The following is a 14678-nucleotide window of genomic DNA, read 5'->3' as shown; positions in this document are numbered from 1 at the left end:
AAGGTTTTTATATATATGTATAAAGTTTCTGAGCCCTTTCTGTATGTAGCATATATTAGCTCGTTTAATCCACACAGCAGTCCTGTGAGCTAGGCGCTATGATATCCCCATTTTCCAGATGAGGAAACTGAAGCTGATAGAATATAAACTCTTGACACACAGCTAAGGAGTGGCAGAGCTGAGACTTGAACCCAGGTGTGCCTGACCCCAGAGCCTGTGTTTGTAGCAGGCCGGCTCCTACCTCTCCTTGGCCACGTGGTTGGGAGGGTTGTCCCCTGGAACCTCTGGGGTCTCACTCCTTTCTCCTGTCCCAGGCCGTGCTCCTGGCAGACATCCTCCCCACGCTCGTCATCAAATTGTTGGCTCCTCTTGGCCTTCACCTGCTGCCCTACAGGTCTGGGTGGGAGTAGCAGGAGGCAGGGCAGGCAGGAGCTGAGAATGGGGAGGCCGGGAGGGCTGAGATGCTGAGAGTAGAGACTGACCTTCCCTCTCTCTTCCGTTCTGGCCCCCTCAGCCCCCGGGTTCTTGTCAGTGGGATTTGTGCTGCTGGAAGCTTCGTCCTGGTTGCCTTTTCTCATTCTGTGGGGACCAGCCTGTGTGGTGAGTGTGCGATTCTGTGTCAGATGGGGGTCCCTGAGGAACCTCATCAGAGCATTTGTGGGAAGAGTCTCCCCAGCCTCCCAGAGGAAAGGGATTCATTCTGTCACCCTTAGAAGCCTGCTAGGGCTATCAGCAGTAGGAGATGGGATACTGGGACAGTTTGAAGGGGTAGGCAGTGGAGGAGATGGGAAAAAATGGATGAATTAGACGGAGATTGAGGTGAACAAAGTCAAGACTCTGTGATGGGCCGGGCACATTGACTCATGCCTATAATCCCAGCATTTTGGAAAGCCGAGGCAGGCAAATCACCTGAGGTCAGGAGTTCGAAACCAGCCTGGCCAACATGGAGAAACCCTGTCTGTACCAAAAATACAAAAATTAGCTGGGTGTGGTGGCACGAGCCTGTAATCCCAGCTACTCAGGAGGCTGAGGCAGGAGAATCTCCTGAACCTGGGAGGCAGAGATTGCAGTGAGCCGAGATCACGCCACTGTACTCCAGCCTGGGTGACAGGGCGAGACTCCATCTCCAAAAAGAAAAGAAAATAAAAAGAAAAAGACTGATGGAGGGGCAGAGACATCAAGGGTGCATGTCTGCTCCTGGTCTGATAACTGGGTGGATGGAGGTGCCACTCTCCATGAAGGGACACACAGGGGAGGGGGACTCTGCTTCAGACCTGGAACCTGGCCTGTACACGAGATCTGTTGGAGCCTCTATGAGGTGATATGGAGGAGGCCATGGCCAGACACCTTAGGGGCCTGGGCGATGTGGCAAGGTGAGGTGTTACCACCCTGTTGCTTGTCCTCCCCCCAGGTGTGGTCTTGGCTAGCATCTCATCAGGCCTCGGGGAGGTCACCTTCCTCTCCCTCACTGCTTTCTACCCCAGGTAAGCAGGTGGAGCAGGGACTGTGGGGAGAGGCTGTCACATGGTCGGCCTTGGTCCTCCTGAATGCTCCTGTGTTCTCCTTCCCAGGGCTGTGATCTCCTGGTGGTCCTCAGGGACTGGGGGAGCTGGGCTGCTGGGGGCCCTGTCCTACCTGGGCCTCACCCAGGCTGGCCTCTCCCCCCAGCAGACCCTGCTCTCCATGCTGGGTATCCCTGCCCTGCTGCTGGCCAGGTGAGTTGCCCTGAACTGGGAGGGAGAGGGATCCAAGGAGAGAAAACTTGGCCATGGCCAGGCGTGGTGGCTCATGCCTGTAATCCCAGTGCTTTGGGAGGCCGAGGAGGGCAGATCGCCTAAGGTCAGGAAACCAGCCTGGCCAACATGGTGAAACCCCATCTCTACTAAAAATACAAAAATTAGCCAGGTGTGTTGGCGGGTGCCTGTAGTCCCAACTACTCAGGAGGCTGAGGCAGGAGGTTGCTTGAACCCTGGAGGCAGTGGTGGCAGTGAGCCGAGATCTCACCATTGCACTCCAGCCCGGGCGACAGAGTAAGACTCTGTCTCAGGGAAAAAAAAAAAAAAGAAAGAAAACTCGATTATGATTGCAACCTTCAAGTCCCTACCTTGCTCTGAAGGGAGGTGGAATCTGGACTCTGGTAGCCCCAGGTGTGAGTCCTGGAGCTGCTACTTTTTAGCTGTGTGGCGTTGAACAAGTTACTCCACCTCTCTGAACCCTCAGTTTCCCCATATCTCAAATGGCAGTCGTTCTTGCTTTCCTGGGAGGTGATGAGGGTAATGCATTCAGCACAGTGTGGTTCCCAAGGTGATTAGTAGGATGAGGGTGGACTTTGATTAGTCCTTTTTTTTTTTGAGATGAAGTCTCTCTGTCACTCAGGCTGGAGTGCAGTGGCTGGTGTGATCTCAGCTCACTGCAACTTCGGTCTCCCGGGCTCTAGTGATTCTCCTGCCTCAACCTCCCAAGTAGCTGGGACTACAGGCCCATGCCACTAGGCCTGGCTAATTTTTTATATTTTTAGTAGACACGGGTTTCACTGTATTGGCCAGGCTGGTCTTGAACTCCTGACCTCAAGTGATCCGCCTGCCTTGGCCTCCCATAATGCTGGGAATGCAAGCGTGAGCCACTGTGCCTGGCCTGATATAGTTCTTGTATTTTCATACATATTAGGAAGCACTTTGGCCAGGTATGGTGGCGGGGTGAAACCCGTGTCTACTAAAAATACAAAAATTAGCCAGGCTTAGTGGCGCTTGCTTGTAGTCCCAGCTACTCAGGAGGCTGAGGCAGAAGAATCGCCAGGAGGCAGAGGTTGCAGTGAGCCGAGATCATGCCACTGCACTCCAGGCTGGGCAACAGAGCGAGACTCATCTCAAAAAAAACAAAAAAAAAGGAAACACTTTGAACTAGCCAATCACACCTGACCCTTCACAAGATTAGTGCTTAGGACAAGTCCAGGCAGAAAAAGTGAGTCCCTTTAAAGGAAAATATTAAGTAAATATATATATATATACACACAGGAGGAAAGTGGATATGGCAAATAACATGAAGCCAGAACCTAAGTGACTAAAATCGAGGAAGTTCTGGCCTAGCACAGAGTGAACGTATAATTAGTGGGAACTAGAGCAACCATTAGAATAATAATGGCCAGAAAACAGAACTGACTTGCTTGGTATGAGCCAGCAGTCCAAACGAGGACCTGCTGAGCATAGCGGCTTGTGGCTGTAATCCCAGTGCTTTAGTAGACTGAACCTGGAGGACCACTAGAGGTGAGAAATTTGAGACCAGCCTGGGCAGCATAGCAAGATTCCATTTATACAAAAAATGGAAAATATGAGGTGGGCTTGGTGGCACATGCCTGTAGTCCCAGCCACTTGGGAGGCTGAGGCAGGAGGATTGCTTGAGCCTGGGAGGTCGAGGCTGCAGTGAGCTATGATTGCACCACTGCATTCCAGCCTGGGTGATGGAGAAAGACCCTGTCTCTGAAAAAAAATCACAACAAAACAAAGGCCCGTGAATAGTAACAACAAGGAGATAAATTCAGCTCCAAAGAAGGAAGCCTTTGTCTACAATTGGAGCTCTCCAGCACAGTGTAGGTGCCTTAGAGGCAGTGAGCTACCCATCTTTGGAAGTGTTCAAAGGTAGAGGTGTTCCCTGGGAAAAGAGTGGCCTAAACAGTCCCTGGGGACCTTCCCAGCCAGTAGGGTTCTCTGACCCTGCCTTCATCCTACTCCTAGCTATTTCTTGTTGCTCACATCTCCTGAGGCCCAGGACCCTGGAGGGGAAGAAGAGGCAGAGAGCTCAGCCCGGCAGCCCCTCATAAGAACTGAGGCCCCGGAGTTGAAGCCAGGTAGGAGACACAGACCCTTAGAGAGGTCACTTTCTCTCTGGGTTTGGCCTTTTCCTCTCTGCAATGGACACAGTTATGAGGGGAAAGAGAGTGAGTGTACTGGTTATGGGAAAAGCCTTTGTCTATTTGAGAAATACTTGTTGAGGCCCAGCACAGAGGCTCATGCCTGTAATATCCCAGCACTTTGTGAGGCTGAGTGAGGCAGGAGGATCTCTTGAGCTCAGGAGTTTGAGTCCATCCTGGGCAACAGAGCAAGACCCTGTCATAAAAAAGAAAAGAAAGAAAGAAAAGAAAGGGAGGGAGGGAGAGGTATTAATTGAGTACTTACCATGTGCCAGGCATTCCAGTCACAAGTGCTGAGGCCCTGCGGTGGGGATAAGCTGGGATGTTCTAGCTCAAGTGATCCTTTGGAAGTGTTCAAAGGGATAAGCTCGAACCCAGGAGGCAGAGGTTGCAGTGAGCCGAGATCGCACCACTGCACTCCTGCCTGGGCAACTGAGTGAGACTCTGTCTCAAAAAATAAAAACAATTTAAAAAGAGACATGAAGAGGTCTCACCTGGTTAGCTTTTTTTTTCATCATGGTAAAAAGTATGTATATTACTCGAAGTTTACCATTTTATTTTATTTTTTTTATCTTATTTTATTTTTTTGAGACGGAGTTTCACTCTTGTTGCCCGGGCTGGAGTGTGATGGCACAATCTCAGCTCACTGCAACCTCTGCCTCCCGGGTTCAAGTGATTCTCCCGCCTCAGCCACCTGAGTAGCTGAGATTACAGGCACCCGCCACCACACACGGCTAATTTTTGTATTTTTAGTAGAGATGGGGTTTCTCCATGTTGGCCAGGGTGATCTTGAACTCCTGACCTCAGGTGATCCGCCCGCCTCAGCCTCCCAAATTGCTGGGATTACAAGCGTGAGCCACTGCGCTCAGCCATTTTAACAATTTTTATGTGTCCAATCCAGTGGCATGTAAGTCACTTCCCACTGTTGCGTGGTCTGGTTAATTCTGTCACACCGGCGCCTCTTTGCCGAGTCTTCAGTGTGAAAACTTCATCTGCCCTTCTCTCTCTGTTCCCCTGCAGGCTCCAGCTCCAGCCTCTCCCTTCGGGAAAGGTGGACAGTGTTCAAGGTTTGGATGATGGCTGGGGTGTGTCCCCGTGGGAGTTGCTCACCTCCGGGCCCCCCGCTTATATCTTCTGCCTTTTCCAGGGTCTGCTGTGGTACATTGTCCCCTTGGTCGTGGTTTACTTTGCCGAATATTTCATCAACCAGGGACTTGTGAGTGAGGGGTGCTGGGAGGGATGTGGAGGTGGTGACTGCGGCTGGGACCCACATGGCCCCATCCATCTCCCCTGTCTGGTCTTTGCTGCAGTTTGAACTCCTCTTTTTCCGGAACACTTCCCTGAGTCACGCTCAGCAATACCGCTGGTAAGAGGAGCGAGGGCAGTGGGCTGGGAGGGTGCCGTGGTGATGGGGCTGCCCTGCTCAGCAGGGACCTGGGGGAGTGGGATGGTCCCTGGAGGAGCATCCTCTCCTACTCCCTACCCTAACCTCAGGTACCAGATGTTGTACCAGGCTGGCGTCTTTGCCTCCCGCTCTTCTCTCCGCTGCTGTCACATCCGTTTCACCTGGGCCCTGGCCCTGCTGCAGGTACCAAACCCCTGCCCCTCACTCCGTTCCTACCTTGGCTTCCAGCTTCCCCAAACTCTCCTGCTTCCCACTATCAGTAGGAAGTGTAATTTTTTTTTTTTTTTTTTTTGAGACAGAGTCTCACTCTGTTGTCCAGGCTGGAGTGCAGTGGTGCAATCTTGGCTCACTGCAACCTCTGCCTCCCAGATTCAAGTGATTCTCCTGCCTCAGTCTCCCGAGTAGCTGGGATTACAGGCGCCTACCTCCATACCTGGCTAATTTTTGTATTTTTAGTAGAGATGGGGTTTTGCCATATTTGCTGGTCTTGAACTCCTGACCTCAGGTGATGTGCTGGCCTCAGCCTCCCAAAGTGCTGGGATTACAGGGAAGTGTAAATTGTACACTATCATTTCTTAGCACAGGGTACCGAAGTCCAGCAGGGCTCCATGTAAAATGTATAGCCTCAGGAGCCAAGCAAAACCGAGCTTCAGTACTCAGCCACTGAGTGACTTAGGGCAGGTCTCAGAACCTCTCTGAGCCGCAATTTCCTCATGTATAAATTGGGTGTGGCCAATACCTATTTTTCAGAGTAGTTGTAAGAAATAGAGATGAAAGAAAGAATGGAAGAACAAGGTTTTGTATTGTGTATGTATGCGTGTGTGTGTGTGTGTTTTAAGCCGTGTGGTGATTGGGCTGGGCCAGGTGGCTCATGCCTGTAATCCCAGCACTTTGGGAGGCTGAGGCAGGTGGATCATTTGAGCCTGGTAGTTCAAGTCCAGCCTGGGCAACATGGCAAAATCACATCTCTACAAAAATTAGCCAGGTATGGTGGTGCACACCTGTAGTCTTAGCTACTAGGAAGCTGAGATGGGAGGATCACTTGAGCCTATGAGGTCAAGGCTGCAGTGCACCAAGGTCATGCCTCTGTACTCCAGCCTAGGCAACAGAACGAGACCCTGTCTCCCAAAAAAAGAAAAAGAAAGAAAAAGTCAGGACCTTCCTCTGTCACCCAGGCTGGAGTACAGTGGCATGATCATAGGTCACTTACCTCATGCAGAGAGACAGGCTTTCAAATAATGTTTCTAACTATAAGAACATGTACAGTTCCTTTATTCTAGATAGTTAATTATAATAGAATTGGTGACTTTGTAGTCAATGGGTTATTTATCTTAAGGGTGGTGAGCAAATTCCACTGCCCTTGGCAAACAGTAGTTTACAGCTTTAAGGGCACAAACACCCTTCCTTACAACAGTCTAATAAAAGGAGTTTCATATAACCAGTATTCATTGTTTCAAGGTTACAAATCCACAGTCCCTGGAGATAACTGTTACAATAAACTGTCAACTGTGACAGGAAAGTCCTCTGCTCTTGAAATCTAGGAACTCCACCAGTGGTGGTTCACACCTGTAATCCCAGCACTTTGGGAGCCGGAGGTGGGCGAATCACCTGAGGTCAGGAGTTCGAGACCAGTCTGGCCAACGCAGTGAAACCCCGTCTCTACTAAAAATACAAAAATTAGTCGGGCGTGGTGGCACCTGTCTGTCATCCCGGCTACTCGCTAGGCTGAGGCAGAAGAATTGCTTGAACCTGGGAGACGGAGGTTGCAGTGAGCTGAGATCGCACCGCTGCACTCCAGCCTGGGCCACACAGAGCAAGACTCCATCTCCAAAAAAGAAAAGAAAACCTTAGGAATTCAATTCTGTGATAGCAAAATACAGAAATAGAAATACTGTAGGCCAGGTGTTGTGACTCACACCTGTAATCCCAATGCTTTTGGAGGCTAGGGTAGGGGGATGACTTGAAGCCAGGAGCTTGAGACCAGACTGGGCAACATAGTGAGACCCCCATCTCTAAAAAAAAAAAAAAAAAAAAAAAAAAACAAGCAGGAGAATTGCTTGAGCCCAGGAGTTTGAGAGAGCAGCCTGGGTAACATCATGAGACCCCATCTCTACAAAAAACAACAGGGTGTGGTGACATTCACCTGTAATCCCAGCTACTTGGGAGGCTAAGGCGGGAGGATCGCTTTAGCCCAGGAGTTCCAGGCTGCAGTGAGCCATAATCATGCTACTGTATCCCAGCCTGGGTGAGACCCTATCCCCCCCCCAAAAAAAAAGAAAAAAAAAAATTACACTTTAATATTATGGCAAAAGCATGTAAATATCCTCCAACCTTTTTCCTTATTTATCTGAGCAGTGCTGCAAGCCCAGGGTTTGTACCCACAAAACCCCAGATTTATAACTTGGGGTGCTTCTAGATACCACTGAAATATGTAGCTTATGGTTTTAAGCTACATGTTTTTAGCTATAATTTTTTTTTTTTTTGAGATAAAGTCTTGCTCCATTGCCCAGGCTAGAATGCAGTGGTGCAATCTTGGCTCACTGCAACCTCTGCCTCCCACATTCAAGCAATTCTCAAGCCTCAGTCTTCTGAGTAGCTGGGATTACAGGTGCACGCCACTACGCCCGGATAATTTTTTGTTTTGTTTTGTTTTTTAGAGACAGAGTTTCGCTCTTGTTGCTCAGGCTGGAGTGCAATGGCGTGATCTCAGCTCACTGCAACCTCCGCCTCTGGGATTCAAGCGATTCTCCTGCCTCGGCCTACTGAGTAGCTGGGATTACAGGCACGTGCCACTACACCTGGCTAATTTTTGTATTTTTTAGTAGCGATGGGGTTTCGCCACGTTGGCTAGGCTGGTCTTGAACTTCTGACCTCAGGTGATCCACCCACCTTGGCCTCCCAAAGTGCTGGGATTACAGGCATGAGCCACCACACCTGGCTAGGGGTGTGTCCTTTTTAATGCTCATCTTTAAGTCCACCTCAGATTTAATGATTTAGGAGCTCTAGGGTAAGTGCTGCTTGGGGCATTTGTACCTAGATCCCCAGGCAATGTTTACATATACGAAATGTATGAACCGCCAGGAGGTTGCCTACACACTACACAAGAGGCAATGTAGCATGGTCAGGGCTAGGAGAATGGCACCTCCCTGAGAGACTGGAATACAGAGGTGGGACCTACACCCTGGGGTGGGGATCAAGGAGGCTTCCTGGCCAAGTGCGGTGGCTCCTGCCTATAATCCCAGCACTTTGGGAGGCTGAGGCAGAGGGGCAGCAACTGCTTGAGGCCAGGAGTTCAAGCCCAGCTGAATAGGATGCCTGCCTACTCCCACCTTGTTTTACCATAGTGAACCAGTGGTTTTTCAAACAGGGGCAATTTTGCTGCCCAGGGGATGTTTGGCAACGTCTGCAGGCATTCTTTGGTTGTTACAACTAAGGGATGCTATGGGCATCTAGTGGGCAGAGTCAGGGATGCTGCTAAATGCACTGCTGTACACAGGACAGCCCTCACCACACAGAACAACCAGCACCAAATGCCAAGAGTGCTGCAATTGAGAAATCCTGGTTTTGATGGTCCCACTTCCTTTAGAAAGCCTCCGGTTTTGTTTGTTTGTTTGTTTGTTTGTTTTTTGAGACAGGATCTTGCTCTGTCACCCAGGCTGGAGTACAGTGACACAGTCATAGCTTACTGCAGCTTCCACCTCCTGGGTTCAAGCAATCCTGCTCAGACTCCGGAGTAGCTGGGACTACAGGTGCATGCCACCACGCTCAACTAATTTTTAAATTTTTTATAGAGACGGAGTTTTGTTATGTTGCCCAGGCTGGTCTCAAACTCCTGGCCTCAAGTGATCATCCCACCTCGGTCTCCCAATGTGCTGGTATTACCTGCATGAGCCACTGCACCAGGCTGAAGTTGGGATTTCTTTTTTTTTTTTTTTTTGAGATGGAGTCTCTCTCTGTTGCCCAGGCTGGAGTACAGTGGTGCAATCTTGGCTCACTGCAGCCTCTGCCTCCCCAGGTTCAAGCGATTCTCCTGCCTCAGCCTCCCAAGTAGCTGGGACTACAGGACCACTACACCCAGCTAATTTTTGTATTTTTAGTTGAGATGGGGTTTTACCATGTTTAGCAGAGACCAGGCCAGGCTGGTCTCGAAATCCTGACCTCAGGTGATCTGCCTGCCTCAGCCTTCCAAAGTGCTGGGATTATAGGTGTGAGCCACCACCCTGGGCTGGTGTTGAGATTTTATCTAGGCCTGGCAGCCCTCTCCTTCACCAGTATCTCCTAGAACCAAGGGCCCCTGGAGGAGAGGCCCGCTCTCCCTCCCTGCCCCACCCTGGGCCCAGGCTCAACCTCTCCCTCTGCTCACAGTGCCTCAACCTGGCATTCCTGCTGGCGGACGTGTGGTTCGGCTTTCTGCCAAGCATCTACTTCGTCTTCCTGATCATTCTGTATGAGGGGCTCCTGGGAGGCGCAGCCTACGTGAACACCTTCCACAACATCGCCCTGGAGGTCAGCACCGGGCAAGGGCTGTGGGTGGCCTGTCCAGGGACACCCAGGGCAGGGATGTCTGGGACTGAAGCCTCACCCCTGCTCTCTGCCCTCCCAGACCAGTGATGAGCACCGGGAGTTTGCAATGGCGGCCACCTGCATCTCTGACACACTGGGGATCTCCCTGTCGGGGCTCCTGGCTTTGCCTCTGCATGACTTCCTCTGCCAGCTCTCCTGATACTCGGGATCCTTGGGACGCAGGTCACATTCACCTGTGGGCAGAGGGGCAGGTCACATACCCAGGCCCACCCTAGAGCCCCTCCATGAACTGTGCTCCTGGCCTTTCCAGCAGGGCTGGGAGTAGGGAAGGGCTGAGACCTTGTTCCCCTTGCAGGTGGGGCTAGCCATTGTCTCCTGCTCAGGGAGTTTCTTCCTGGCATCATGCCCTCTGAATAAATGCCGATTTTATCCATGGACTTCTTGCGCTGTTTTTGTCTCTAAAAAGAAAATACTTTTATTATAAAAGTAATACATGACCACTTTCCTATATATAGACAGCATCAAGAAGGTATGTCAGCAGATTCCTCTCTTTTTGTTTGTTTTTTTTGTTTTGTTTTGTTTTATTTTGTTTGACAAGAGTCTCGCTCTGTCACCCAGGCTGGAGTGTAATGGCGCGATCTTGGCTCACTGCAACCTCCACTTCCCAGTTCAAGCAATTCTCCTGCCTCAGCCTCCCAAGTAGCTGGGATTACAGCTGTGCACCACCACGTCTGGCCAGTTTTTGTATTTTTAGTACAGATGGCGTTTTGCCATGTTGGTCAGGCTGGTCTCAAACCCATGACCTCAGGTGATCCATCCACCTTGGCCTCCCAAAGTGCTGGGATTACAGGTGTGAGCCACTGTGCCTGGCCTCTGCCGTTTTTAGGCCTTATGTATTCATTCATTCATGTATTCATTGTATGGTACAATCTATAAACAATCATGTTGGACATTCTTTCCAGCATGAAAGTTTCCAGAGAAGTGGAAAGACTTGTGCAGTGAATCACCCTGAGTGTGCACTACCAGGTTCTATGTTAACATTTTGTTACAGTTGCTTTATCATGTAGTCCAGCCCCCATCAAATCTATCTGCTGCTCACTGTTCCATCACACCCTGCTGAGGCATTTTATTTTTTATTATTTTTTTTTATTTTTAGAGACAGGGTTGCACTCTGTCACCCAGGCTGAAGTGCAGTGACACAGTCATGGCTCACTGTGGCCTGGACCTCCTAGACTCAAACAATCCTCACACCTTGGCCTCCCAAGTAGCTGGGACTACAAGTGCACGACACCAAGCCCAGGTAATTTTTTTTTTTTGTAGAGATGCGATCTTCCTATGTTACCCAGGCTGATCTTGACCTCCTGAGCTCAAGCAATCCTGCCTCGGCCTCCCAAAGTACTGAGATTAAAAGCATGAGCCACTGCTCCTGGCCTATAGTCCTGTTATTAGGTACAGTTTATATACACAGTAAAAAGTATAAATTGTTACATATTTTTACAGTAAACAGAGTCTGGGCCAGGCGCCATGGCTCATGCCTATAATCCCAGCACTTTGGGAGGCCAAGGCGGGCACAGGCAGATCACCTGAGGTCAGAAGTTCGAGAGCAGCCTGGACAGTGTGACAAACCTTGTCTCTACTAAAAATATAAAAAATTATCCAGGTGTGGTGGCACGCACCTGTAGTCCCAGTTACTTGGAAGGCTGAGGCACGAGAATTGCTTGATCCTAGGAGGCAGAGGTTGTGGTGAGCTGAAATTGTGCTACTGCACTCCAGCCTGGGCGACAGAGCAAGACTCTGTCTCAAAAAGAAAAACAACTGAGTCTGGCTTAGTGTTTCTCATACTTCATTGTTACCCTTTCTACTATATTTACCATATTTGAACCTAACAGTACTTTTATTTACTTAATAGTTTTCATTAAAGCAACTAACCTTTAATATAAATTCAGTGATTTTAAAGGGAAACATCATTATTAAAATCATGAGTTTGAGGTGATATATATGTATTTTCTACTACACTTTAAATAGTTATGTAACTGTTGGAGTTTAAAATGAACATACAAGTTCCTCCTGTGACTACTCCATCACGACCAGTGATGTTTGTGGACCCAGATCTAGGAAATGCTGACCCACTGGTTAATAGCATGGGCTTTGAGGGCAGAAGGAACTGACTTTCAGGTGCCAACCCTGCCATTCACTAGCTGTATGACCTTGGGCAAGTCACTTCACCTCGCTGCACCTCAGTTTCCTGATCTCTCCAATGGGATAATAATAGCACCAGCACTTCATAAGGTGCTTTTGGAAACTACATGAGATCATGTCAGCACCCAATAAACATCAGCTCTGATCATGCTATGATACGACTCCTGCCTCTCACCTTTGCATTGCATTATACCCGTGTTTCTCAAACCTTAGTGTGCACTGGAGGCCTTGTTTTTGTTTTTGTTTTTGTTTTCTTGGAGACCAAGAGTCTTGCTCTGTCACCCAGGCTGGAGTACAGTGGCATGATCATGGCTCACTGCAGCCTCAACCCCCTGGCTCAAGGGATCCTCCTGCCTCAGTCTCCTGAGTATCTAAGACTGCAGGCACGCACCACCATACCTGGCTAATTTTTATATTTTTGAGAGAGATGGGGTTTCACCATGTTGTCCAGGTTGGTCTTGTACTCCAGAGCTCAAGTGATTCACCCACCTTGACCTCCCAAAGTGCCAGGATTACAAGTGTGAGCCACTGCGCCCGGCCCTGCCTGGCTAATTTTTAAATGTTTTCTGTAGAGATGAGGTCTTGCTATGTTGCTGAGGCTGGACTGGAACTACTGGCCTCAAGCAATCCAACTGCCTCAGCCTCCCAAAGAGCTGAGATTATTATTTATGAGCCACCACACCCAGCCACAATATTTTATTTATCCATTTGTTAGTTGATGGATATTTGGGTTTCAATTTTTTGACTTACTATGAATCATGCTGCTATAAATGTTTATATAAAGTTTTTGTGTGGACACATGTTTTCCATTTCTCTTGGATAATATCGAGGAGTGGAATTGCTGGGTCGATGGTAATTTTGTTTGATCCTTTGAGGAACTACCCTACTGTTTCCCAAAGTGGCTGCAATTTTACATTCCACTGGCAGTGTACGAGGACTCTAATTTATCCATGTCCCCACCAATACTTGCTCTTTTCCATTTTTTTTCCACCACAACCTCCGTCTCCCCGGTTCAAGCGATTCCCCTGCCTTTTTTTTTGCTCTTTTTGAAACAGTCTGCTCTGTTGCCCAGGCTGGAGTGCAGTGGTGTTATCTTGGCTCACTGCAACCTCAGTCTCCCAAGTTCAAGTGATTCTCCCACCTTAGCCTCCCAAGTAGCTGGGATTACAGGCATGCGCCACTACACCCGGCTAATTCTTGTTTTTTGTTTTTTCAGATGAAGTCTTGCTCTGTCGCCAGGCTGGAGTGCAGTGGCACAATCTGTGCTCACTGCAGCCTCTGCTCCCGGGTTCAAGCTATTCTCCTGCCTCAGCCTCCTCAGTAGCTGGGACTACAGGCACACACCACCACACCCGGCTAATTTTTGTATTTTTTAGGGAGACGGGATTTCGCCATGTTGGCCAGGCTGGTCTCAACTCCTAAACTTAGATGATCTGTCATCCTCGGCCTCCCAGAGTGCTGGGATTACAGGCATGAGCCACCGTGCCCAGCTTCTTTTCTGTTTTTTGTTTTGTTTTGTTTTGGTTGGCTGGTTTGGGTTTTATTATCGCCTTTCTAGTCAGCGTAAAGTGGTATCTCATTGTGGTTTTGATTTGCATGTCCCTGGTGACTAATGATGCTGAGCATCTTTCCATGTCCTTATTGACCGTACATATAGTTCTTTGAGAAATGCTACTCAGATCTTTGCCCATTTTTAAATGGGATTGTTTGTCTTTTTTAATTGAAGAGCCAGAGATCTGAAGTCTTTTTGAGTTGTGAGATTTCTTCATATATTCTAGACAGAAGTCCTTTATAAGATACATGATTTGCAAATATTTTCTCCCATTCTGTGTTGTCTTTTTACTTTTTTGATATTGTTTTTTGGTATGGAAAGACACTTATTTTGATGAAGTCCAATTTATCTATTTTTTTGTTTGGTTGCTTGTGCTTCTGGTAACATACCTAAGTGGGAGCCAGGTGTAGTGGCTCGTGCCTGTAATCCCAGCACTTTGGGAGGCCAAGGTGGGAGGTTTGCTTGAGACCAGGAGTTCTAGACCAGCATGAGCAACATAGCAAAGTTCCATCTCTGTAAAACATTTAAAAAATGATAAAATGAGGCTGGACGTGGTGGCTCACACCTATAATTCCAACATTCTGGGAGGCGAGAGGACAACTTGGGTCAGGAGTTCAAGACCAGTCTGGGCAACATGGCAAAAACCTGTTTCTACCAAAAAATAAAATAATAATAATAATAATAATAATTATCCAGGCAAGGTATGCCTGTAGTCCCAGCTACTTAGGAGGCTGAGGCAGGAGAATTGCTTGAGCCTGAAAGGTAGAGCTTGCTTTGAGCTGAGATTGAACCATTGCACTCCAGCCTGGGTGACAGGAATGAAACCCTGTCTCAAAAAATAAAATAAAATAAATAAAATAAGCTGGGTGTTGTCCTGCATACCTGACTCCCAGTTACTCAGGAGGCTGAAGTGGAAGGATCACTTGGGCCCAGGAATTCGAGGCTGCAATGAGCTATGATCATACCAATGCGCCCCAACCTGGGCACAGAGAAAGACCCTATCTCTTAAAAAACAAAGAGGGGCCGGGCGCGGTGGCTCACACCTGTAATCCCAGCACTTTGGGAGGCCGAGGCAGATGGATCACAAGGTC

General features: G+C 48.8%; 1 protein-coding gene across 5 annotated transcripts in view; it reads left to right on the top strand.

The window, feature by feature from the left end:
• The window catches only part of CLN3 (ceroid-lipofuscinosis, neuronal 3), a 15186-nt gene extending 4913 nt beyond the window's left edge, over positions 1-10273 (top strand). For 4 of the 5 annotated variants that reach the window (XM_011933487.1, XM_011933486.1, XM_011933490.1 and 1 more), the window contains 11 exons: positions 315-394; positions 515-600; positions 1412-1484; positions 1572-1715; positions 3732-3844; positions 4928-4974; positions 5055-5123; positions 5218-5273; positions 5402-5495; positions 9678-9818; positions 9916-10273. In XM_011933487.1, the coding sequence (XP_011788877.1) occupies positions 315-394; positions 515-600; positions 1412-1484; positions 1572-1715; positions 3732-3844; positions 4928-4974; positions 5055-5123; positions 5218-5273; positions 5402-5495; positions 9678-9818; positions 9916-10035 (1023 nt within the window). In that variant the 3' untranslated portion in view covers positions 10036-10273. The remainder of the gene's footprint in view (positions 1-314; positions 395-514; positions 601-1411; positions 1485-1571; positions 1716-3731; positions 3845-4927; positions 4975-5054; positions 5124-5217; positions 5274-5401; positions 5496-9677; positions 9819-9915) is intronic. The other variant, XM_011933491.1, reaches the window with a different exon arrangement.
• Positions 10274-14678: the final 4405 nt, after the last annotated feature.

The sequence above is a fragment of the Colobus angolensis genome, unplaced genomic scaffold (genome assembly GCF_000951035.1).
Source record: "Colobus angolensis palliatus isolate OR3802 unplaced genomic scaffold, Cang.pa_1.0 Scaffold128, whole genome shotgun sequence".
Lineage (NCBI taxonomy): Eukaryota > Metazoa > Chordata > Mammalia > Primates > Cercopithecidae > Colobus > Colobus angolensis.
Note: the sequence above shows the minus strand (reverse complement) of the source record. Positions and strands in the feature narration are given on the sequence as shown.